The following is a 27,123-nucleotide window of genomic DNA, read 5'->3' as shown; positions in this document are numbered from 1 at the left end:
AATGCAAGTTATCTTGTCGTCTGGGCTTAACATTCATCTTCCTGTCAGCCTTCTGCTGAAGTAACTGCATGACACAGCTCCATCTGCTTCCACTTCATTCTATGACTGAACGCTCTCTAGCACCCATGACTTCTCCATCCTCCCACTGCCTGTACTTCAGTCCCTCACTTCTGATGGAGCCATCAGTCTGGATATATAACAAAGTTTTTAAAAGTGTATTTTATTTTTCCTCCAAACACATCCACTGTTGAATAACATACAATCTCACCTACTACCCACAACCACAAGTCTAAACATCTGAGAGCTATTTTTATATTTGCCGTGTTCTAGAGAGTTTCTGAAGACATGCCTAAGAAATTGCATACTTCTCATAGTGTTCTTTGTAGTCTAGCAAGTTGTTTGTGGTCCAGCAAGTGAAACTGTGAAAGCACAGAGCAGAGCATGGGAGTTTCTTAAGCTATTTGACAAAATATTTTTTTAAAAGCTTTGTGTACTTGTTTTGAATAACAGGATAAGCTTGCTCTTTTTATTCTGACCACTTTTGGGTCAACTGCAGCTTCGTATTTACCTCATGACACATTAGCTAACAATTTTCAACCAATAACTTTCTTTTTGTTGATTTTACATCCCCACATTAAACCCTCCCTGCCTCCTCAAAAATTTTCTTCTCAGTTTGTCACAAAAAAATTGCACTGCCCACCTTACCAGACAGAAATATCTATATGGGAGGTTTCCATAGCTGTATGGTAATTAATAAAAATTAAGCACAGTAAGTTTGAATGCTTTTCAACTCAGTAAACCAAGCAAAAAGCCAATGAAATATATTGAGGTTTAGTTTACAGAAAGGTGGTTCAGTTATTAAAATTATGTTAAGTGTGCTGAAGTGCTTACCCAGTGATTTCAGCTGGCCTGCATGCATCCTTTCGAAGCTGTAGCCCTTGAGATGTTTTGGGACTCAACCCCCAACAAAAAGGGTGTGTTTATACAGATGGTACTGCTGTACTGGATCCAGATTCAGTGGGAGTGGGTCTTAGAGTGGTTTCCAATTAGCTAATTACTGAGGACCCTGTTTTTCAAAAGCCAAGCCATGGACCCCCTACTTTTGAAAATTTTGATAACTCTATGGTAGTTACCTCCACAAAGCAATTTTTTGAACAAAATGTGAGGTAGCCCCTAATAAGCAAAGGATTTTAGGTATACTAAAAAACAGATTAGTGTTGAGTGATATCTGGTTTTCAACATGAATCACAATGTTCAACATAAATCACAATGCTCTCCCTCACGTGAGGAGCAAAATATTCCTGTGTATTGCCATGTCAAAATTGTTATCGCATTGCCATTTCAAAACGGACCATAAAATTTGTGATATTACCATGCAAAAATGAAAAGAATATAGTTGGGGAAGGCAAGGGATGGGGCCGTGGACTTCCTGGGTGCATTCTGCAGACCCTCAGGGGTCCCTGGACCCCTAATTGGGAACCACTTTCTTAGATAATGAACTTTATTTATTTTTAAAGTTAATTCTCTAATATATAACAATAATTATGAAGCAAAATGTGCACACATATAATGATTGCTTCATGACAAATGACCTTATTCCCACCTTGCAGTATTTTTAGCCAATGTGTGAAATCACAGTTGTGATTGATGGAATGCTTTGGCAAAACCAGGCTGACAAATGCACCGTGGAAGGCCAAAAAATGGTTTCATACTAAACCAGGAAGTCCCTTCTTAAGACAATTTCCATTCTGAAGTCATGGATTTCTCTGGTGCATATGTGGCTACTTTTTCTATCAGTTTAGACAATGGAAAAAGGACTTCCTGGTTTATTTTGATGCCATTCTTTGCTTTGCTCTGGTAAGGAAGTGATTGTTTTCCAGAGAAAACAATTGAGAAATGCAGGATTTTAATGTAACTGTGATGTCCACACAAGGCAAAAAGTTGCAGCAAAGATAGCTCTAAACCTCAGCTACCAAGAGCATGAATTCCTGTTAGTTGTCTGAGCAACAATCCTTTACTTAGCAGATAAGTCATTTCATGCAAAAAATGTTGGGTTGTATCCAACAAAGTACATACAAACTCCAAGTAAACCCACTGAAATTGTTGTATCTAAGTTAGCCTTGCCTGTTAATTTCTGTCTGTCTACTAGTGAGCATTGGCTACAACTCAAAATATTTTTTTCTGAGAATGTAAACATTAATTTTTTTAAAAAATCAAATAAAGTCCTTCATTAGTCCATCTGTGTTGCAAGTAAACACTGTGGTAGAGAGAGTGTGGATTATTTAAACTGCAATGCAATCCATTGTTGTGAGCCAGTTTGTGTTGGTTCTTTTTTAGAGAAATACAGCTGTAACTGCTGTTAAGTTGATTGTGGTAGCAACTTGGGATGTAGATTGTTGCTGCTGAGATAAACATTTAAGTAGGTATATTTGTGTGAAAGACTCAAACCCTTTTTGCTCAGGAAAACAAAAGAAAAGGGAGACTGTCCAATGCTGATAACATTGCTATAGTTATGAAGTATAAATAAATAACCACAACAAATGCTCTTATAATAGGAATGTGCTATGTGCTATATAACAATGTAATCTTAAATTTAACCAAGCACGGGCATCTCTTCTGAATCTTGGTTGCTGTAAATCTCTCCGCCCACCCCCAATCTGAAATATCATTCCTATTCCTGCATTGGTGGTGGAAAGACCTGCAGTAACATAACTGGTTTGCAGCTCATGAAACCTGAGAACTTTGCACGATTTGGGACTGACATTGGAGGAGAAATATGGTTCTTGTGTCTTAACAGTTATGTGGCAGACAGAAATTGAATAGGCTAAACCTTTCCTAATATGGAAATGCAGCTATGGTGATATTTCATCTGTTTACCTTCTATCTTTCAAGCATCTTATCACTTGTGTGTGACTTCTGCCCCCTCAAAATGCAGATTTGCATAAATTTGCATGTGGCACAAAGCACATACAAACTTTATGCAAACTGGTATCTCCTTTGCAGGCAGAGAGAAGGACCAAACCACATACATTGTACTGGATCCTTAAAATCCTGTTTGCATCCCAGTTCAATTTCCATCGGTCCCAGCCAGCCTTGCCAGTGGTCAGAGATTGTGGGTGTTTGGAGTATAACAAACTCTGGAGCGCCACAGGTTCTCCAGCCCAGCTAGATAAATAAAGGGAAAGGGCTGTATCTCAGTGGCAGAGAATCTGCCTTGTATAGAGAAGGCTCTAGGCTCAGAAAGGCCTTGTGTGCAGAAAGGCCTAGATAGGGCTTGGAATCTCCCCTGCCTAAAACCCTGGAGAGCTGCTGCTCGTCAGGGTAGATAATGGATCCAGAGTTCCTAAAGATATACATATTAAATCAAAGCCAACGTTTCCTCCCAATGCATCTACCACCAGTGCTAAGTCAGCATCAACAATTGCGCTATAAAATGAATGCCTCCCAATCCTCCTGCAGACATTCATGACTTTGGTGGAAACTTTATCTTCGACAGAATATCCTGAAACAGTGGGCTGTGCATACCTCTTATTGTCATTGTCTGTATATGCAATGATGAATCAGTCGAAGGATCAAAAGGGAAATGTTTATATCTGGCAGCAGTAACCACAATAGGCTCTCTAGAATTCAAGACACTTTAGAAAGTCAGTCAGCAGGCTATAAAGTAGCAGAAAGTATTTGTATGTACAGGACACACTCCTCCCATCATTTAAATTGTTATTATGGCTTCTTAGCAGAGATGCTGCAAAGATAAGGAAGTATATTCCACTGTGTCACTTTAGTCTTAGCTGTGATTGTTGTTCATTCTATTAAATTTTTTTTCTGTCTGGGGAAATAACATAGAATGAAGGGAGGTGACTTGCTTTGCAGCTCTGAGCTTTGTGATCCATGATCACTGAATTTATGAAAGAAGAAATAGTATACTTAGCAGTCTTCACTGTCACAATCAGTGCAGATTTCTAGGTTTTGATTCAGAAGTGTCTAAATCAAAAGCTCCAAGCTCAGTGACCAGTCCCAGCACCCCTATGTGTATATATTTTTACCCTAGCAATGGGTTCTAAGATCCTCCTCTTTTCATACCATGGAGCATAGTTGACCCACAACTGGTGCTGCCCAACCAGATTAAGTGCTGGATGCTGCACTATTATAATTATTATTAATTAAATTTGTATAGTGCCCTTCATTATAGCTCAATTGCTCCTCCACTCCCGAGATAATTGGGTTCTTTTAGTGTGGTAGCACCTATATTCTGGAACTCCCTGGCTATTGACATGAACATTCTTGTTTAGACAAGCCTACCCAGATGTGTAGAATGGGGGTTATATGCTTTCATCTGTTGTTAGTTTATTGTTGGTTTTATGTTTTGAATGACTTACAGTAAATAGTTGCTTTTATGGTGTTTACTGATAGTTATGGTTTTATTCTTTTTGTGAAACACTTTGAGGGATTTTTAACGGTCAAGTGGTGTATAAATTTTATGAAATAAATAAAATAAAACAAATAAAATAAAATAAAACAAATAATGTTTTACTGCCTTTTAAAACAGCAATAGTCAAAGGAGCCAGTGTAAAGACAGGTTCCATCACTTCAGTGCCTTCTAAATAGATTACCTGTAAGGTAACTGAATATTATCTGTTTAAATCTTTGTTATGCTTTGATAGTGTATGGATTTTAGACTTTTAAAAAGGGGGTCACAGGTTCCCTTGTACTGTGTATAGCAGCAATCAATCTTTAGTTTCCATACATGAGAGATTTCTTAAATTTACGGTGAAAGGGGAGGTAGGAGTGTAAAGAAGATCTTTAGCCCCCTTGCCCCATGCACTCTGTATATAAGCATATTGAACTCTCTTTCTGCACCTGTTGCTGAAAATAATACCATAGTTTCCCCCCTCATTAACATTATGAACATAAAATTTATTATGGCGTGAGCTCTGGAGATTCAGAAGTGACTCACCTCCGTGGGTGCCTTGGTGTGCAGCCTCTGCTGCTGCCTTGGTTCTACAGCACAAGAGGTGGCTTGCCTGGCATAGAGCCTTTCCTGCTGCCGCGTTGCTTCCTCATGTGGGTGGCATGACTCAATACATAGCTGGTATGCACACAGCAGGTGCTCACTTGGGCAGAGAGGCAGCTAGAAGGCACTCAACCTCAATGCCCCCCCACTCTAGCACCTCACTTGTTTTGTGGAAAGCTGGCATACTCTTCCTGCACAATTGATGGTGTCTTTTTGCTTCCTCACTTTGGTCTCCTGTGCTTAGGTACAGTCTTGAGCTCTGCCATGCCTGGATAAGTTAAGATCTTGCATAAGTATGCTCAGTAGTGCAGCAATAAAACTGCTAGCACATTTGCAAAGCCAAGCAGGGTCTGGTATGGTTTCAAATTAGATAGGGAACCATGCATTGAGATTCCTGATTTGCAGGGAGTTGGACTAGATGACCCTCGGGGTCCCTTCCAACTCTATGATTCTATGATGCTTTCATTTCTGGCTCAATCAAAGCCATGAGAAGATAACAGTCTACAGCAGGGATAGCCAATGTGTTTCCCTCTAGGTGTTACAGCCTACAGCTTTCATCAGCCCCAGCTGACCAACCATTAAGGATGATGGAAGTTGTAGTCCACAATATCTGGAGGGCACAATGTTGGCTACCCCCAGTTTACAGACAGTTGAGCAGGTGGTGGATATTGCTGCTCTCTGAGGCCATTTGCAGGCCGTGCCAACCTCTGTAGTTAGCTCTACATAGAGAAGCCACTGGAATTTGGAACATTAGGGCATACTAAGCCACACGTGCTCATTTGTGACTTTAAAGTCGTGCTGTGATGTCACAGACATGCCTGACAAATATACATGCCACCATATATTACAATAGGCTGGATTTCCTTCTTTAAATGTTTTCATGTCAAACTCTCTCTCTCTCTCTCTCTCTCTCTCTCTCTCTCTCTCTCTCTGTGTGTGTGTGTGTGTGTGTGTGTGTGTGTTTGCAAATTCCCATACTACGAGGTTTATTTCTTCTCTGGAATGACCTGCTGTCAACATTAGAAAATCCCCCAATTGCCATTTTAGAGGCAAAAATAGTGTTCTGGTATGTGATGATCATGCATCTGCAAATGAAGAACATTCTCTGACAGAACCATATTGGTCAACAGGAAGTCAGTGGCATAGCAATAAAGCCTGAGCAATCCCCTTTGCTATTGCAAAATTATGAATAATGAAATTTTTTGGGGAAAGCATGAAATAGTCAAATTCTATACCATTTTTTTTTAATGTTATGAGACAAAAGTGCTATTGGAAGCCCTCTGGGTAAATATATTCATATTGATGTTTAGTTATGTTCAGGAACTTTTAAAATTCCTTTTATAAATTAACCATTCATTAGTTTTAGGGGGCAAACACCTAACAATAAAAAGAAGTAATGAATTCATTTCATTTTTAGACGCCAGGAGTTAACATCATTCCTGATGGGAAGACAATAATCTGGGATAGTACAAAGGGCTTTATAATACCAAATGCAACATATAAATTCATAGGCCTTCTCAGCTGTGAAACAAGTATTAATGGCCATGAATACAGCACAAAATACCTGACATTCAGGATGAGTAAGTATCTTTTGGTTTCCTCAGTCAGTAATTTCAGTTATTTAATTAATTAATCAATCATCGGATTCACTTTTCTTTCTTGATGTATTGTGTAGACAATGAAATCCATAGTGTGCGGTTAAATGCCTCAAGACCAGTCAAGTTATTAAAAGGAGACAAGCTTGTCCTCAACTGTACAATCACTACCGCCTGGAACACAAGAGTGCAGATCACATGGAGTTATCCTGGTGAGGTGGGTACTCTTGCTCTTTTGTAAAAATATAATTCCACAAAAGGAGGAACTTCCCATATTTTACATTCCTTTGGGGTGATCAGGGCTTTTTTCAGCTGGAACTCACTGGAACTATGTTCCAGCACCTCTTAGATGGGTGCCATTGCCATTCTAAGAGAATGAAGGAGGTGTTCATGAGGAGTTCTGGCATCTCTTTTCCTAGAAAGTTTCCTGCTCGAATGACCAAGCAAGCTTTACACAATGCATTTGTGTTGATTTCATAACAACCGATGAATGAATGAATGAAACTTATTAGATTTCATGATGTTGGTACTTATTACCAACTAAGAGCATTCTTTTTAAAGAAAATATTTTTGCCATCTTTCTTGAAGTAACAGACATTTTTTCAACTCAACCTTAGAGAAAATACTACAATTCATATGTCCAAGATCTCACTTTTTATGTGAACAATTATTTTTAAACAGCTTAAACACCTCACCATTTCAGGAGCATGCACACAAACAGCTGCCACTTAAAAGTATTTGTCAGGAATCCAAAGTAAACCTTGCTAAGCTTTGCCATTGGTGAAAAACACATGGGAACTGCTCACCCATCCGATTTCTGTGCAAGAATATTAAAGTCATGATAGTTACTTTAGTAGCCACTGAATCTACAGATATTGTTGGAGCACAACTCCTATCTCCCCTAACCATTGGTCATGTTGGCTAGGGCGGATCGGAATTGTGAGTCCAGCAACATCTGGAGGACACCACATTGGCTACCCCTATGCTAGAGGAAGGCAGCAGTTCATAGTTAACTTCCAACAGGACCTTCCCTACCACAGTATTGATTTAGCATAAGAAAAGAGTGTCAAATTGTCACTTAATTAGATGGAAGTTGTTACTAGCCTCTAATGCCAAAAGCACCTGATGCCCACAGTACGAGAATGTGATCCTCTGTGTGTGGTGCCAATTCATATGTTTCAAGAATATCACAATCTCATTTTATGTTCCTCTATCCATCCTCTCTTTTTAAGATTGAGAGAGAATATCCAAGCCTTACTTATTGTGCTTCATGGCTGCACAAAGATCTGAATAGCCACAGTCAAACCCAATATACTGGCTGCTGACTCCCAATAACTCTCACCCTGATTGCTACCCTTTGGTATATCCTTTACCACCATGCTCTGATTATGAGTCCATCATCTTCTTTGTGCTGTTTGTGAGCATTGCAGTTTCCTGTTATTCCCAGAGAGAAGCAGCTATTAAAATTTACAAATATTGGAATTGGTTGCTAGTGTATCAGATGAGGTTAATACTAGTGTAATTAATAGCTAGACATCAATAACAAATATTATATAGTATCTTTCTCTTTTATAGATATGTGGGCCCCTTTCAGAAATTAATTTTCTATATGAAGTACCATATTTTTCTGTCTATAAGATGCCCCTATGTATAGGACACTCCCTATTTTTGGGGACTCAGATTTAAGAAAATGGGGGGAGATGTATCTGTGTATAAGATGCCCCCTAATTTTTTACATTATTTTTAAGGAAAAAAACCTAGTCTTATACACAGAAAAATACGGTAGTTGTGTGGTCTTCTGAACTGCAGCGAAGTAGACTCTGTTTGAAATTGTGAAACACACAACACAATGGGGCTTTGTAAAGTGTTAAATTTGCATTACTTGATTAAACCACAAACAGCAGCTTATTTTATTTTATATTTATTTATCATTATATTTATATCCCACCTTTCCTCCAAGCAGCACAAGGTGGCATAGATGACTCTCTCCTTCAACATGTTACCCTCACAACAACCCTGTGAGGTAGAAGTTGTGTGTTAATACCTTTTTTCCATGTAAACATATTTCTCCTGTCTAGGCAAGCAAAAGAGGGACCATAACTAAAAGCATTATACCAAGGAACGATGAACCCAATCTATTCTACAGTATTATTGTTGTTGATAAAGTCCGTGATATTGATAAAGGAGAGTATACCTGCAATGTGACAAGCGGCCTATCTGTGAGATCAGTTAAAACAACTGTTCATATTTATGGTAAGAAACATTATGTTTGTGCAGAATGTATGATATTCATATTCCAGGGCAATGAATGGAATACTTAGTGATGGATGACTTTTGTGTAAAAGACCAGGGTTGCTGTCCCAGTTTGTGTTATATCTGTGTGATCAAGTGGCTTCAGTTATACTTGTCCAGACCACTATCTTAAACACATAATTTTATTTGATTTATTTTTTTAAGATAAACCATTCATCAGTTTGAAATATAGAAGAAAAAATGTACTGGACGTTATATCTGGCAAGAAGTCCTATCGACTTTCTATGAAAGTGAAAGCGTTTCCTGCACCAGAGGTTGTATGGTAGGATTACACTTTTTTTCTGCATAGAGAAAGAAGCTACTTATTTGGAAATATAACATGCTTGCTCAGAATTATACATTGCACCTCCCAATAAAAAGATGAATAAACATGCCCTGAAATGAACTTGGAATAAATTATTTGTTACTGTTAATATGCATATTTTCAAAGCTTACAAAGTAGCCATGTTTATTTCACTTAGGGTTGCCATATTTCCCGGACACAGCCGGCCATCGGAAATAGTGTCTGGATAGAAATCGCTGAATGTCAACAACTTTGGCCCCCCAAAAAGCTAAACATTTTTATGCTTTTTGAAACATGGCAAACTCAGTGCATATTTGCCTTGGGGCAAAGGCAGGGAGTTACTGCAGTTACTGTATTAAGTGTGCTTATTCCAAAGTAAATCCTGTGGCATTCAGTATAATATACAGGCACCTCCCCACTTAGGTGGGGGTTATGTTCTTGGGTACTGCACATAAGTGTGAAATTGCATATAGTGGGGAACACAATCTAAAAAGCCTGCAAACACCTTTTAAACCTTTGGAAACCCGTAAAAACCCCTTTAAAAAACCAGCAGCATTTACCAGACTGGCATGAATGGTGGCAGTGGGGGCTCTTGGTCTTCCTCATTGCTGGAGGATGATGCGGAAACTACAAACTCCAACCATCCACAGAACTCAAAGTTTGGTGCAAAAGCTCATGGGATTGCAGTTGCAAAGGTTCCTTGGCTTGCTGGCCATTTCCCCACTCTTTCTGCGCCTTTTTTGCAGTTTCCCCACTCTTTGGGGGTCATTTTTGCCCCTTTTGCAATTTAAATCAATTTATTTCATTATTTCCTGGTGCTGCATGTTTACGTGGTCGCTCATGAGTCAAACACGTGCAATGTTTAAGGTTCAAGCTTGGATTCAAATGAATCTCTGGCAGACCCTGTGTTGGATTCACCCATCTTAACCTGAAAAGCAACCTTGGAGGCCTTCATCTGCCATTAGCATTTTAATTGCAAGGCCATTTGTCTTCATAATAAAAGTTGTCACAATCCCACCACAGGAACCCACTCCCCACAATGGCTGGTATTTCACTGTGGAGGGGGCAAGGGACAGGGAGATGGCAACACATTTAATGTCACATTTAGTTTGGCCTTAAGAGATGACATAATTATTTTTGGTGACCCATTCTTTCTAAACTTGTTTTATACAACTTCTGCACACTATCTTAAGAAGTCTTTCCCGGCGTGCTTTGGTATAATTTTAATAGAAAACAATGTTATCAGTTTTGATCTCATTTTCGTCTTTGTTTTTGTTTAAATAATTGTAAATGTCAGCGGCTGTGGTTGAATTCATTACTGTTAAATGCTGTGTTACAAGCTGAATAGGACAATTCCTTACATGCATATATTGCTAGTTCACAATACTTATTTTTGGAGGTTTTTTTAGCATAGCTGCACATATATTTTAACACTTGCATTTCATCTACACTGTGTGTTTTGTTGTGTTCTCTGGAATATGCAAAGCGTATAGATGGACTTCATTCACAGTTTGAGAGCAATTAGTGGCCTCACCTCCCCACTAGGGGAAAATGTGATAAAATAATGTATATTTATTTGCATGCTATGGGTTATCTCTAGGATGAATCAGTCTATTTCTGGGCCATGTCAGTTTTATAGGAGTCCATTTACAAGTTCATTCAATTTCTGCATTAGTCCATTTAAAAAACAACACAAAGATTCATCATTTTTTTTTTAGAATGTATTTTCTTCCAGTTTTAAACATATTTCTTTAAAAACAATGCATTTCTAAATGTATTTTAGACCAAAATATCCATTTTACATGCATTTTGGTATATTTTTGAGACAAGAACTACAATACAAAATTTGGAGAAGTGCAAAATCTGAAAGAAAACTACATTCCAATCTGCACGTTAGTCTGGAGGTGTGGATCAGTTCATTTTATGTTAGAATTCACAAAGAACAAATTCATCAAGCATACCTAGTCATACCCTCTTTGTGTGTTATAAGTCACACTACAAGGAAACACAATGAACCCACTCAAACTGCAAGAATTTAAGAATAGTCTTGATAAATAAGATTACAGACAGATCCCTAAGATATTGCAAATGAGTAGTTGACAACACATTTTCTTTTTGTCTTACAAGATTTCCCCCAGAAAGAGTAAATCTGGATTAAATGGGTAGAAAAATGCAGACTGACACATTCATGGCAATGATGTTCTGTGGACTCTGCAAAAACCTTGTATAAATGCAGAGAACCATTTCCACGATAAGCACCCATTTAGAAGCATCTAATTTCCAATTTGCTAGCCAAGTGCTTCTGTGAAGCCTACAGCAGGGACACATAGACAATAGCCTTTCTCAGATCTTTGTTTCCTCTGCACCCAGTGGTAGTAACATGTGAAACCATTCTGAGGATTGGATTTCTTTAAAGGGATGTTTACAGCCTTTCTGGGGCCATATCTTGATATCCTGTTGTACCAGAGAATTAAACCAACAGGTGGTTTTTTTTTGGGGGGGGGGTTAATTAAAAAACACACCTTTGAGATCAATGCAGATATTTCAAATGTTCTGAAAGCACTGTTATTAAAGCGGGATTGGTTGGTTGATTATGTATTCAGCTTTGGTGTTCATTGCAACCCTTAGCTTTGGAGCCCTGAAAAGTAGAAGATACCAACAGGAGTTCCTGTTAGCTAACCCATGTTTCTCATTCTCTTCAAACACCTCCCTTGATTGTTTCCCTGCCAGTGCTCTTAATTTATTAGCCGTCCTTAGAGACTGGAGAAATACAGCATGCAACAACTTTGCATTACACATATATTTTTCCAAATGTTACTAAGGAGGTGTGTGGAGAAGAATGTTAAACATCAACAGCCACCCTTTCCTTGTAAGATGTAATTAACCCCCCCACACACACGTTACTGTTTTAAAACATTTATAAGCTTTGGGACCCAATTTGCTTCTTGAGCACAGATTATATTTGACTGATGCTTCCTGTGGAATATACATAAATAGTTTCAGAATTATGAATTCTGGTTGTCTTTTAATAGGTTGAAGGATGGGTTACCTGCTGCTGAAATGTGTGCCCGGTATATAATTAAAGGTTATTCACTAATCATAAAACATGTTGCTGAAGAAGATGCAGGAAAGTACACTATATTGCTGAGCATTCAGCAATGGAACTTGCATAAAAACTTGACAGTCACTCTGAGAATAAATGGTAAGTTGACAACACAATTTATATTAATGACTTATTTATTATTTATTAAATTTGCGTACTGTCCTATACCTGTAGATCTCAGGGCGGTTCACAACATAAAATAACAATATAAAAAAACAGAAAATACATAATAAAAACAATAACAAAGGCAATCCAGTAACTCAATAATAAGGATTGTAGTCTTAATTGGAATAACTTCAGCTTGGCAGCAGCATTAGTACCTAAGAGCTGAGGGTCTTTCTTGTTTACCTTTAAAGATAATAAGGTACATGTTGTTTCAGCAATTTGATTTTTTTTTGTGTTGCTGGTTTTATTTTACAGTGAAACCTCAGATCTATGAAGAAGTGTCTTCAATTCCTGGTTCTAATCTTCATCAACTGGGAAGTAAGCAAATCCTAACTTGCATAGTTTATGGTAATCCTCAACCTACAATAAAGTGGACCTGGCAACCTTGTCAACAGACAAATTCCTCAGCAAGGTAGATCATTTTAGTTTCTTGTTTGCAATACCCTGCCATTAGCCTTCTATGTTTTGTCTGAAGTCTCCTTCAATATTTATAACTCATGTTATGCAATTTGTGGTTATAAAGCTACAAATCGTACTTTGAATTAATGACATTGGCATTTATGGTTTGCATATGTAGGATGTTCCCTGACAGAAGAGAAGGGAAGTCCCTGGTATAGCCCAACTGCACTGGGTAGCTTGGAGGCTTGCTGGAGGAAGCTGGCTTCAACAACCTAGTACTCTGACGCTTTGATGATAGATAGGTTAGATTTATCCCTTAAGCAGCCCTGTGTACAGCTGTTGTTGGGATGGAGGGTGGCAATGTCTTATACTTTACAGAGGACAGTCCTGTTTGAAGGTGTCCTCTATTCGAAGGGCTGTCCAGTCAAAGTCTGGTTTAAAGTACGGGTTCTTGAAGTTGCCTATCAGCAGTTAGAACCTGGTCAGCAGACTGAGCAAACACATGGGTTCCAGCTTTTTCCGCTATGATTGGAAGCATTGTATTTTTATTTAAATTATAGTACATTGTATGCAAATTCCTTCTTTTTGATAATGCATGAGTGGACACACTCCTGGGATGTGAAGGAACCAACACATTTCCACTCTATACTCTGAGCTCTCTGGAGAGGCAGAGGACTAAATATGGCTTACCAGCCTTAAATGGAGCATGTGTGCCTAACCTGTGGCCAACCAGATGTTGTTGAACTACAGCTCTAATCATCCCAGACCATTTACCATACTGGCTGGGGCAGATCGGTGTTGAGCAAGGCAAGGAAGGAGCCAAACCCATATGATCCTTTGAATTGAGAAGGGGACTACCCCTTCACAGTTTCAGGAACCATGTGGGAGGATCTCTTTCATCCCTGAGATTGCTTCAGAGGCTAAAAGGGAAAGAAACATGCACTCTGACACTCCTTCTGGTCCTGACATAATAATAATAATAATAATAATAATAATAATAATAATAATAATAATATTTATACCCCACTCATCTGACTGGGTTTCTTTATGATACTATCATAGAGGGGTGAACTCTTCACCAGCTTGAACCCAGGAAAGGAACAGGTCTTGGCAAGAATCTTCCCAAGCCACATATTATTCCTATAGAGGCTTCAGGATCAATAGGTGGGAACACTTGCATACACCTTTAGGATTTCACAACTTTCATAGGGATTGGACAGCTGTCAGTTCAGTGTCTATTCAAACTGGGTGCTTTGCAACCCAGACAGGGTGAGGGGTGGGGGTGGCTGTTCTCAGAGACAAATCCATTGAGGCTGAAAGCCCTGGTATGGGATGAAGATCAAAAGGATGAAACATTTCCTCCTTTTTGCCTGTCCTTATTATCCCACCCGTGACATTTTCTTGTAGTTTTTTTTCCCCCCGTCAGAAGGGCATGTTCTCAAAGGCACTTGCTGTAGTTTCATGTTTTCACAACAGATGAACTTTTCTCATATGTTTGTCCTGAGATAATAAAGGTGTGGTCTTCACTTCTGCAGAAGTATTTGAAAGCACTTTCTGTTTCACAAAGTCACTCTCTTGCCCTGAATGACATCAGCCAGAGCCCAGCTAAACTTGGATTCTCAGGAAAACTAATAAAATCAGCCTACGTGAGATTACCAGTCGTCTGAACACTGACCTGTTTATCTCACATAAGATCTAGAAAAAAATGCTTTGCATCAACTCCATTTCCAAATGTTCTTCTTAGGAAGCATGTCCTACAAAAAGCAAATAGATTAGCAGGGGGATTCATGCTAGAACAACTTTTTTCTGTTATAACAATTGCTTCCTAATGAAAAATTTAGTAACTATGCAAAGGGTTCATTAAGTTGATTTGCAGTTACAATATTATCACCAGATTGATTGGTGATATCTTCAAGCAAGCATCAATCTATGTGGAGAATCCTGTGCAGATGTTATATCAGTCACGTGGAACCGCTTGTCATCCACAACATCCATTTTCTGTAATAGAGTTATTTATTTAATTTATGAATTGCTTCCCATGAGGCATCCTGAAGCAGTTTACAATACAATAAAATCATATAGAGAATAATTGCAGAAATAAAAACTGTGAAAACATTTGCTTTTATAAAAAGAATTTGAAAAACTACACACACAAACAAACCAAATTTAAAACAGGAACAAAACAGATATGAAATCAGTTCAAATCTTATATAGATACCAACTGGGTTCAAAATCAGTAAATAACGTTCAGTCCCTCCACCTACTTTCCCACAGAGGGCCAAACTAAATGTTCACTAAATGCATAGCATGCAGCCACGCATTTGCCTTTTTTTTCTTTACTTGACTACTTGAACAGGGAGGCTAACTGTTATCAGGAAGGAAGCACATGGGGTGGACAGGCTTATCTCTTCCCTCCACAGCGCAATCAAAATAATAACCCCTTCTTGTGTGTAGCTAGGAGCCTTAGGGGAAAATTCCCATTAGTTCAAGTAGGACCTTTCCCCCCTCTCCCACTTTTAATTACATGAGAAAAATGTAATTTGTAGCTGCATGCTATATATTTTGTGATCATCTAGTTTGGTCCAGAGACTACTTTGGTTACCCTTTCAGCAAAATCAGAGAGAAAGATATCCTGCATGTGCACAAACAAAATGAATAACAGCTCTGTCAATTAAATGTACTTGTGGAACTCCATTTATTTCATTTGGATTTGATTTAACAAAGTATTAGAAATGTAGATACAGCTGAAGTTTAGCAGCATTACTACTTTGCTATGACTAAATGGTCAAATTCCTAACACCTTCAATATGAACATAGTCTGCCAGTCTAATTACAAATCTTTACTACTTATTTTAAAGTGGCATTAAAGAAAAGACTGAATGGCAGAATCATTAGTATGTGCTTGGGTAGTTGTTGAGAGGCAATGTAGTTTAGAATACTAATGAAGCATGCAAAATTACAAGAACAAGTGTTAATTGTGTGTGTTTAGAAATGATTGACCTGCCCAAATTTAATTGTGGGTGTCTGCAAACATGGAAGATCATTAGTGTGTGTGTGTGTGTGTTTCTGCTTTCACCATGCCAGCCCTGTAGGGTGATGGTTCCAAATCTTGGTTTAGTTAAAGGTAAGAGCATATGTAAATCTGGTGCACTAATAATGTAGATGTTTATTTGAAATAATGGTAATAGTCTGGTCCTATTGGTGCCTGGAAATCCAGCACACACACTGGACACACCTTTGGCATCCTTTCCCTAGTCACAAGCTGTATGAGGAAGGTTGAGGGATTGGGTATGTTTAGCCTAGATAAGAGGAGACCGAGCAGAGATATATAACCATCTTCAAATATATAAAGGGCTGTCACATGGAAGATGGAACAAGCTTGTTTTCTCCTGCTGTGGACCCAAACCAAAGGAATAATAATAATAATAATAATAATAATAATAATAATAATTTCATTATCTTTATGCTGCTTATCTGACTGGGTTGCCCCAGCCACTCTGGTTGGCTTCCAGCAAAATATAAAAACACAATAAAGCATCAAATATTAAAAACTTCCCTATACAGGGCTGCCTTCAGATGTCTTCTAAAAGTAAAATACAGTGGTACCTCAGGTTAAGTACTTAATTCGTACTGGAGGTCCGTACTTAACCTGAAACTGTTCTTAACCTGAAGCACCACTTTAGCTAATGAATGGGGCCTCCTGCTGCCGCCGCACCGCCGATTTCTGTTCTTATCCTGAAGCAAAGTTCTTAACCTGAAGCACTATTTCTGGGTTAGCGGAGTGTGTAACCTGAAGCGTATGTAACCCGAGGTACCACTGTAGTTGTTTATCTGTTTGATGTCTGATGGACGGGCGTTCCTTAGGGAGGGTTCCACTGGAAGGCCAGAAAGTAGATTCCAACTAAACGTCAAGAAAAAATTTGACAGTAAGGGTTGTTTGACAGTGGAACAGACTCCCTTAGAAGGTGGTGTGCTTTCATTCATTTGAGGTTTTTAAGTAGAGGTTGGATGGCCATCTATCATAGATGCTTTAGTTGAGATTCCTACACTGCAGGGTGTTGAACTATGTGATCCTCAGGGTCCCTTCCAACTACAATTCTATGAATTTATTATATGTAGTCAATGGCCCTACCAACATGAGTAACAAGGATATTCTACATCACGGGTATGCAAACTAAGGCCCGCCTGATCTGGCCCAATCGCCTTCTAAATTGGGCCTGCAGACGGTCTGGGAAATCAGCATGTTTTTACATGAATAGAATTTGTGCTTTTATTTAAAATGCATCTCTGGGTTATTTGTGGGGCACATGAATTCGTTCATTCCCCCCCCCCCCTCAAAAAAATATAGTCTGGCCCCCCACAAGGTCTGAGGGACAGTGGACTGACCCCCTGCTGAAAAAGTTTGCTGAACCCTGTTCTACATGGTGCCCTCTGGCTGCTACATTCCAACTCGCATCCATCACAGCCTGCATGGTCAGTAGTAAAGGATAATGAAAAGTGTTGTCTGGGATGATGGGACACCACATCAGTGACTTTCAGTGGCTTTTGCTTTATTCAATGTGCCCACAATACATAAATGTATTGGCTCCCACTCTTGGACACAGTACTCAAACTCTCAGCTCAAGAAAACCGGAAAACTTTATTTAAGAAGTCAGCGCAGGGTCTCAGCATCAGTTCACAATACTAGATACACAGTTCAAAAATCCATAGGCAGTTATAAGATCATCTGTGTGGTTCCCATCATAAGACAGAAGACTTGAGTTTGCAGGTTAGTGATTCTGGGGGTGGGGAAGAGTATACTGGGTCTGTTCATGCAGATGACTGCACATCTTTGGTAATGGAGTCTAGCCTCTGATTCTCCACCTCAGTCGGCTCTGCTGATCTTTCAACCGCCTCTTCAGCTACTTTGTGGAGCTCACTCTCTGGAGGCAATTCTCTAGCGATGGGTTGGGACTGACTCCACCAGCTTCTCTTTCCTCATGATACATCTTTCAACAGCAGGGTAGAACCCTCCTTCCCATCACTGCCTGAACTCTCCCCACTTCCAATTCCACTGTCCTCATCTTCCCCTGAAGGATCCTGCCATTCCTGCCCCATCTGCCATGGACTCCAAGACAATAAGTTATTTTGAAATAAATGGGATTTACTTCCAAGTGAATGCACTGTAGATCAAGATGAGAGGGTCTTTATGCCACTTTTGTAGTGTAAAGGAGCCTTTTAGTTGGGTATTCATGTAATTCAGATTTAAACTTCTTTAGTGTGCAGTGAAGGAACCATCATGTAAGGTAGAACCAAGTCCTACAGTTGACATATAGCTTAAAAAGAAACGTGTGTTTTATAAAGATGGGACAAAGTATAGGGTATGCAAAAAATAAAAAAGTTTGTGGAAAGGAAAAAAAGGAGATTTCTGCCCTCTCCATTCAGACAAATAGGAAAAGGTAAAACAATTCAGCTAATGGTAAGATAAAGCAAGTAATTATATGCCCTGGCCTTTTATTCTGAATCAGATTTTGGTAGCTTCTAATGAACAGCAACTTTCATTCTATGAAACAGGAAGCAAGGAGACCGTGGCCCTTTCCAAACATTGCAATTTGCCTCTTGTTAATAATAACCCTGGAGAACTGGAACTAGCATTGACCTCTCTGTACATAGTGATGATAATTTGCATTGCTTGTTCTTGTCACAGTTAATACAGCTGCCAATTATTTCCAACTAATATGCTTGAAACTTTTGTCAAAGGCTTCTTTATGTGTCTCCATTGAACCAAGGTCTTTATTAACCAAGTTCTATCACTATGTGCTTTAAATCATCATCCTTTCCCAAGTCTAATAAATGATGATGAAGCATAAAACATAAAGGCATAGAAGGATAAATTCTGTTGCTGTTGTTTTTTCTAGAGTCACTAATGGGTTGATTCAATCTGGATGGGGAAAATGTAGCAAAGATAGCTAAATGCTGTGGAGAAATTGTTTGAATGGTCTGCTTAGATTCTCTGCAAAAGCACAGGTTAGGGATAGGGATGGAAATGGAAATGGAATCCAGTGAACTCTGGGTCTGATCTGCACCACTTAGAGCAATGACCAGATCAGATCCAGTGTCCACTTTGAAATCTGCAGTCCTGCTTCTGAGTCTTTTTTTAGTTTTTAAAGGGTAATTCCTGTGACCTAAAGGAGTGGATTACTGTGTGGGGTCCTTGTTCTGCTGCCATGCACAATGTAAATGCTGTAATTCTCCATGACATGGATAGGACTTGATGTCATGCTGCCACTCTCTGGGAGATTGTACATTAAAATACTTCATTATCTCCATAGCTCCAGTAGTTGTGTGCAATAGATGGTTCTCTGGGTGGCTCAAATTACCTTTTAAAACTGGAAACAGTGTCAGAGGGAGCCCACAAATCACCTTGCAAGCAGTTTTGTAGCTTGATTAAGACCCAAACTTTCATTATTATTTTTATTGGCGAAATCTCTCTGAAGAATATGGGAGCTTTCTGTAGAAAAGCAGAACTTGGGGCAGCTTCAAATGGTCACTGGTGTTTTCACAGCAGATGTGTTAATTGTAAGGAAAAATCAGTTTCCCTCCTTGGACCTTGAAATTATTTGTGTGCTTAATATTAAAAACAATACTCACTCTTCGTTTTTCCTGGAATGGGACACATATTTAAAGCAGTTTCAAGGCAGAGTAATTTCTCCCTTCTTTGGACTTTTCAAAAATTAAAAAAAACATGGAAATGGCATGGATGAATGGCATGTCTAAGTTTTGCCTTGGGTTCTAAGTAAGTTGTTTTGGCTGTTATTTTGGCTGAACCCTATGAATGGAGAATATACTAGCCTCTCCTAGCACATAATTGAATAGCACTTGTACATTTTTCCAAGGGATGCAGCTTTTCACCTGATAAGGAAAACTAGCACTTCAACTGTAAAATGTCTGCTTGCTTCTTTTAACCTCTTGTTTTCAATTTTATGTTTCAATATCATTCTTTTTTGTGTTTGTATTTCAACTTCCTAGTTTCTTACAGGTTAAAGAAAATGTTAAGAAGGTTGGGCATCAGAAAAATGATTTACGGATCATGTAGTAAGAGGAAATAGAGCCATTGTCCTCTTAGAATACAAGATAGTGAAATTGTTCGATGAAATTGATTGGTAGAAGGTTCAAAACACACAAAGGAGATAGTCAGTGTAGTGTAAGATTAGTGTATGGAAATTAGTGTATGGGATTCATTGCCACAAGATGCTATTACTCATATAGCCGTTATCTTAAGTGGCTTAGTTCCATGGGTGATAATATACTAGTTCATAACAACCACTATAGTTAAATGTAACTATTGTATTCAGAAGAAATACATATCTTAACTACAAGACTAGAGACAAAGCAAAAGGGGGACAGAATTCTCTCAAAGCAAGTCTTACCCAATGAGTCCATCCTTATGGATTTGCATGGGGAAGCTCAGCATCAAACCCATTTTTGTATAGTAAGCATTTAATATAAAGAGTGTTGCTTGCTGTGGAGAGAGTAGACTGAGGGCCTGTACTGCATACAAATACTGGTTAAATTTTGGCAGCTAAAGTAACCCAATACAGCAATTTTACTACAGAAAAAGGGTGACCACCATTTGCAGAGACATTACATCATTTACTTCATGGGATGCCGGGGCCAATGGTGTGGGCTGTTCCTCATCACGTGACGGCAGGCAGTTTGCTTCTGGGACCACCACCAGAATCTCCCCCCTTTCAACTTCTCTCCTTTTGATATATGTTCTGATATGTTTGACTTAGGGATGAATAGATCAGTCTATTTCTGGTTCGTATCAGTTTTGTCTGTGTTCGTTCATATGTATTGCATCCAATTTCTGTAACTTCTAGGGTTTGGGGTTTTTTTTAGCCACATGAAAATGCATGTTATTTTAAACTTTTATTTATTTTACACATTTCTGTATCCATGTTATCATAAAATACACATTTTTATACACATTTTTGGTATATATCTTGAAGTGCATCACAGTTTGGTTAGAATGTCAGAGAGCATAGGACTAGGAAGACTCATGCTCAAATCCCCCTTCAGCCACGGAATGACTTTGGGCCTCTGAGCATCTCCCAGCCTAAACTCACAGGGTGGTTGTGAGCATAAAAGGGGGAGCGTAAAAAGAGGGGTGGGGAACCATGCAAGCCATTGTGAGCTCATTTGCAGAAGGGTGCAATAAAATGCAATCATAGGTGAGTGTGATTGAAGAAAGGACTATAATTCTTCATTCCTCCTCCACCAATTAAACTTTAGCATTTAGCTGGTTGTATATGATTATCATCCATGCACAAAAGTGTATAAACGACCTAGCAGTTTCTGGAAAACTGCAGGAGACTGTATCTAGCTGCATGGTGGAGTCCATTGAAGCACCAGACATCAGGGTGCTGAGTAATCAGTAGGACATGTAATCTCATTGCATTTAGAAACATTAGCTCATTGATTCAGGAAGCAAAGGAGCATAACAGCTACAATGAGCCCTGAGAGGTTGTAGTGTCTTGCGTAGGGTTAAAGAAGGAGCAGACCTTTACTGGAACACTGCCAAGGTGACTTGGTTTGACTGCCAGTGCTGCAATGTATTAAAGCTGGTGCAGGTGTCTACTATGTGTAAATAACTGTATATGCAGTTCTGCTCACATAAACTGTGTCATTTCAGAGGGAGTACTCTGAAAAATTGCACTGATACTTTGGTGAAAAGTGTTTTTACAAAGCAGTCTGCTCTCAGAAATACTCACTGTAGAGTTCTGGCAAAATAGGTCCTCTGACATGGCACATGTGAACTGACAACTTGGGCCATTCCAAGGTCACTCACTGGCAGGAGTGCCAACTATGTCCTTGTAATTTTTGTAGAATGATTCAAATTGAATTGAAATTAAAAGTTATGAAAAAATTAAAGCAATAGGGCTGGAAGTGGGGCAGACTAAAATACTGTGGAAAGGAACTCTTCTAGCTTTCTTTCCATGTTTGATATATAGCTGTGTTTTTTTCTAAACGTATCAAGTGCCCTTCATTGTGGGGAACATCTTATATTTATTTTCATATTTTATTTTATTTTTTATTTCTTTTTATTAGGTTTCATTATTCATACACCAACAATAACAAACAAGGATTAAAAAAGAAAAAAGGAAAAACCCGACAAGTAAACACACAAAAAGCAGTAAAGAATAAAGAAAAATAAAAAAAAAATAAAAAGCACAAAAATGTGAAAGAAAAAGAAAAGACAAGAACATAAAGCTGAATTACTAAATAAAATCGACTTTTATTTTCATATTTTAGATTGTCTAACCTCCCACAGTCTGATATTATTAAGGTAATTAATTAAATCTGTATATCGCCCTATACCCGTATATCTTAGGGCAATTCACAACATAAAATCACAATATAAAAGCCACAGAATACATAATAAAAATAAGAACAAAAATGTATTAAAAGGCATTGGATTTCAATTAGCTTAGGGCCTGGAAGAAGAGGAACATTTTTGCCTGGTGCCTAAAGGTGTATAATGAAGGCCCAGCCGAACCTCCACAAATGGGGAGCCACTGCAGGAAAGGTCTATTCTTGTGTTGCCACCATCCAGACCTCTCATGGAGGAGGCGCACAAAGAAGGGCCTCAGAGGATGATTTCAGGGTCCAGGTGGAAGAGGTGGTCCTTGAGGTATAGTTTCTACAAAGCACATACCTTGGTTTAGCATTGTGTACAAATGCAGCCAGAGATTACCCAAGAAGGAATTACCCCCATAGCATTATATAGACCAGGACTGTTCCTTTTTTTGAAATTTTGTTCTGATAAAGTAAGAGGTATATAATGAGACTAGATTGGAGGCAGCAGTTATACATTTCCCTGTGATCCAAACCCATTCAGTAATTTGAATCTATGACTTAGTGGTAATAAAGCTACTCATTTCAATCAAGCAGCTGTTTTTTATTTTGAATTGACAAGGTGACATGTAGTAAACTCTTAGCTTGGAAAACTTCCCTCTCCATGGTTATAAATATATCATGCTATTGTGCTTGGCAAGCTGCAAGCAAATGGAGGTAAGATCTCATTAAGGGAGCAAACTGTGGAGTAGGGAGAGGACAGTGTGAAGCTAAGGGTGATAACAGTGGCCTTGTCCAGAATAGGCCATGGGAGTTTTCTTATCTAACTTAAGCAGGAGGTGCTGGGAGCTTCCTGTGCGAAATTAGGAGCATACACTGCTTTCCTCTTGTTGTTTGGCTTCCTCCTGTATATAAGACGGTTCCCAGCACAGTGATTATCTTTGCATCTTCAAACATGGCACAATCTACTTCCTTAAGAGTATGATGTATCCTTTAGAGTCTTGCCGTCTTTCTCCCCCCATCCTCCCTCTGTCCTCCAGTAGCTCATCTGTGTCTTAAGCACTTTTAAGGTTCAGTGACATATGGAATACATATACAGATATGTAACACCAACACACAGTAAATGTGTACATCATATATTGGATCCTTCTTTGCAAATGTCCAAAACTACTACACAGCAAGTGCCTTGGGGGGGGGGGGAATCAGAGTGTCAGATTGACAGCTCTGACCGTTCCTTCCCCTTTCTTGAAATATCTGTGGAAATCTAAATTGGGATTAATGACTAATGGTTTCCCAAAGTGATAGCTTGTTTCTCTAATTTTGGCCATCAGATCCCTAAGCATGTGCACAAAAGGTGCAAGTTTGCGTGCATAGCAAAGTAAGAGCGAGATTTGTGATTTACATTTTTAACAAAACTCTGTGAACTAATATGCATATGTTGTGTCCACTGTGTCTACAGTACACAATTTCCAGGTTGTGTAGGGTAATATGATCAATTATTGCTATTGACATGGATTTTTTTTAAATCCTCAAATGTTTTTGAATATTCACCATTTGTTGCACGGCTCTTTTTTTATTGGATACTTTCCAGCTACAAGTCATCCCTGTGAGCTAATACATCCTTCTGATTAGCAAACAGGATGACCCATTTATCATACATGGATAATTAATTGCCATGATTGACAATGTTAAGTATCACAATGCACAGTGAATGCATTTTTGCAATATTTCCAGGTGATTCATAGTGAAACCGGAACAAGTCATGGTGGATTTTATACATTCACAGAAATCTATCATCTCCCACATAACTGCACTTGACACAAATACTTGCTTTCTGCCACAAAGCACCACATATTAAAAATCAAGGGACTTTGCACCTCCAACCAGTTCTGCAAGGTCAGAACAACAACCTCAGAAGACTGAATTGGAAATAAAAATATTAAAATTTGAACATGTGAATATGAAAGCTGGTGCAGTGCAGTGGCAAGGCTACTGAGCTATGAACAAGAAAGACATTGGTTCAAATATTTCCTTAGCTGTAATTGGAGCCAGCTCACCCAGGAGGCAAGGTGAGGTGACTGCCTCGGGTAGCAGGATCCACCGGGGCAGCAACCCGCTGATGCCACCACTGCCGCATACTCCTTGGAGGCTAGATCTGCTGCCTCCTTGGCTTTAGCCACCCTGCCAATGCCACCTCAAGAGCGGCCTCTCGGCAAATTGGAGGCGCTGTTTGCCTCCTCCCACCCCTAGGGAGGAAATGGTAGGGGCTGCCATCTGGGGTCTCCTAGGGTCTGCACTTGCCCAGTGTGATTCAGAGCAACCCCACCCCTGGGTGTGACTGATTTGATCCCCCACCCCCACTCATTCCCAGGTTAGAGCTTCACTCACCCATTTGTCCCCGATGTAGATTTTTATTCTCCCCCTTTGTTCCTGATGCAGATCGTCATTCTCCCCTTTTTTCTTGGTCACGGGGTGGCACCATTTTGTGGTTTGCCTGAAGTGCCAAAATGTCTATGATCTCCATAAGTAGGCTTAGGGAATTCACACACCCACACCCTTTTTGCAATGATTTGACAGGGAGTGCAGACCTTGTTTGCCTTATGATGTGACAACTTTAGCTTGGCTCTCAGCTGTGAGAGGATTGGGATGTGAGGAAGCTCCCAGTGTTCTTTTCTGACCCTAACTCTTTCTCTGTGTGCCAGCAGAACATTCTGGGGCAGATCCTGCTTGGACAGAGCCTGGCTAGTTTATGAATAACTGGCTGTAGACCTATAAGATCCATGTTCTCCCTCCACACTGTCATCATATATCTTACTGTTTTAAGACCTGCCAGTCAAAGTGCAGTTTAAAGATAAAGAAGGGAGAGCAGGGGCCTTGAAGCTGCCTATTAGTTATTAGTACCTGGACAGCAGACGGAACAGATACACAGATTACCTTGGCACAGTTTTCCTCACTATGGTGAGATGGATTGCATTTTTAATTAAATTAGCATAATTACTTCTGTGATTGCAACTGTACATACAACCTTGTATGCAAATTGGTGTCCTCTTTTGACCATTTTGGGTGTGATGCATTTCCACATTCTTTGTAATTTATAAATGGCCACCCTAGATCACATCTCCTACACATTTGAGCTCCCTTGAAGATGAGGTGTTTCTGTCCCTGCCATGCTCTCCCACTTGGCTATTCTCACCTGGTTAATGACAGCTTCCATCAGCTTTCAGTTCCATTTCTAATATATCAAAGACCACAGATTGTCATTAAAGCATGTCTTGACCTTTTTTGAACCCAGCAATGAAATGGGAAAGGAAAACTTGCCCACCTTGCAAAAAAAATAAAAATATTTTTTTAAAAACAAAATTCCTATTATGTCAAATCTTTATTTTGTTCTTAAGTGTAAGGTATATTAATATTATTGAGATTTCATTGTCTTCTTATGTTATGCATTACAGTAAGCAGCCTCCTTGTTGTTGTTGTCACCTATTTTTGTTACCATTCATTGTATGTTATCCAGTTCTACTCCCCGCAACCAGAATTTTAAAAGGGGCAGAAAGGTCAGCCTTGGGCAGATCAAACCCTCTGGGTAACTGAAAGTAGCTGTTTGGATCCAGCTTCTATTTTTAGTATTTTTAATTAGTATTTTGTATTTTGATATAGATGATTAGATTTGTTTTATGGGATTTTATGGGATTTCTTGTGGATAAGGAATAAATGGGCAATTTTTTAAAAAACAACCCATAATGTGTAAACTATGCACTCGGTGTGTAGAATTATTATAGATTTGTACAGCGATAGTAACATGTTCAACTCTCTCCTGATGAAATTAAAGGCGCTTGAAGCAGCTTAATTTTGGTCCTACATTATCTGTTTGCCTTCTACTTGGTTCAAACCATTGCACTTAAGCTTTTCACTGTTTGTTTTTAATTGATTGGATGTGTTTTTATCAGAAGTGTATTGTAATCAATGGTGAAGTTCTGCATTGAGTGGATACTATTTAGAAAGTACATGCATTCGTGCTCAACTGTTCTGGGAGCTTTCCCCAGTTACATCAGCACCTCTTCTTTGATAGCAACATACTCTGAATTTTCTAATGCATTAAAGATGTTCTTTGAGGCATTTTAGCTAATTTGAACATATGAAGTTGTCTTATATCTGAGTCAGACCTTTGGTCCATTTAAGTTAGTACAGTCTCCTGGGTATACTTTCCTCAGACAGATAATTACTGCAATTGACATGGAGATCTAATGTTTGCAAAGTGTGTGCTCTTCCTCTCTTTAGTGATCATTGTGAATTAATTAGTTCAAGCCACAGTTTTCAGTAACTGAACTGATGTAATTCTTTGTGAAACAAGCTTTTAAAAACAATTTGTGCTCTTTTATGTATCACAAACTGACCCTGGATCAGTCTAACACAGGGAAATCTGTAGATTATCTTGTGGCTTATAAATGCAATGAATGACTGTAATAATGAGATAGTTACCAGATGCGGGTGGACATTATTTCAAACTGCTCATGCTTTCGGTAGTTTTAGTGCAGTGATGGGGAACCTGTGGCCCCCCCAACTGTTGTTGAACTCCAAGTCTCATTAGCTCCAGTCAAGATGTTGGGAATCATGGAAGCTGTTGGTTAGCAACATCTGGAGAGCCACAAGTTCCTCATCTTTGTTTTAGTGGAAAACACTGAAATAAAGAAATAAGGGAAATTGTACCATTTTCATAGAATTTTGGAGAAGTGGGAAAAGAAATGCAATTTTAAAAAAAATTAAAATACAGGCAACAATTGATTTGCTTGCACCCAATTGATGTGCGATTGTGCATGTGCACAAAGCGCCAAACCCAGAAGTGACCCTAAAACATCACTAAAACATCAGGATGGAATGGGGGGCGGGCAAAAAGGGGGTGGGGCAAGGTGGAATACTT

At 39.0% G+C, this 27,123-nt stretch overlaps 1 protein-coding gene across 1 annotated transcript in view; it reads left to right on the top strand.

Moving 5' to 3' along the window:
* FLT1 (fms related receptor tyrosine kinase 1) overlaps window positions 1–27,123 on the top strand; it is a 110,353-nt gene that overhangs the window by 18,145 nt on the left and 65,085 nt on the right. The window contains exons 5-10 of the mRNA XM_028726398.2: window positions 6,429–6,591; window positions 6,687–6,823; window positions 8,685–8,859; window positions 9,064–9,181; window positions 12,235–12,404; window positions 12,726–12,882. Coding sequence (XP_028582231.2) covers window positions 6,429–6,591; window positions 6,687–6,823; window positions 8,685–8,859; window positions 9,064–9,181; window positions 12,235–12,404; window positions 12,726–12,882 — 920 coding nt within the window. The remainder of the gene's footprint in view (window positions 1–6,428; window positions 6,592–6,686; window positions 6,824–8,684; window positions 8,860–9,063; window positions 9,182–12,234; window positions 12,405–12,725; window positions 12,883–27,123) is intronic.

The sequence above is a fragment of the Podarcis muralis genome, chromosome 4 (genome assembly GCF_964188315.1).
Source record: "Podarcis muralis chromosome 4, rPodMur119.hap1.1, whole genome shotgun sequence".
In the NCBI taxonomy this organism is placed as follows: domain Eukaryota; kingdom Metazoa; phylum Chordata; class Lepidosauria; order Squamata; family Lacertidae; genus Podarcis; species Podarcis muralis.
This window is presented reverse-complemented; position numbering and strand designations above follow the sequence as displayed.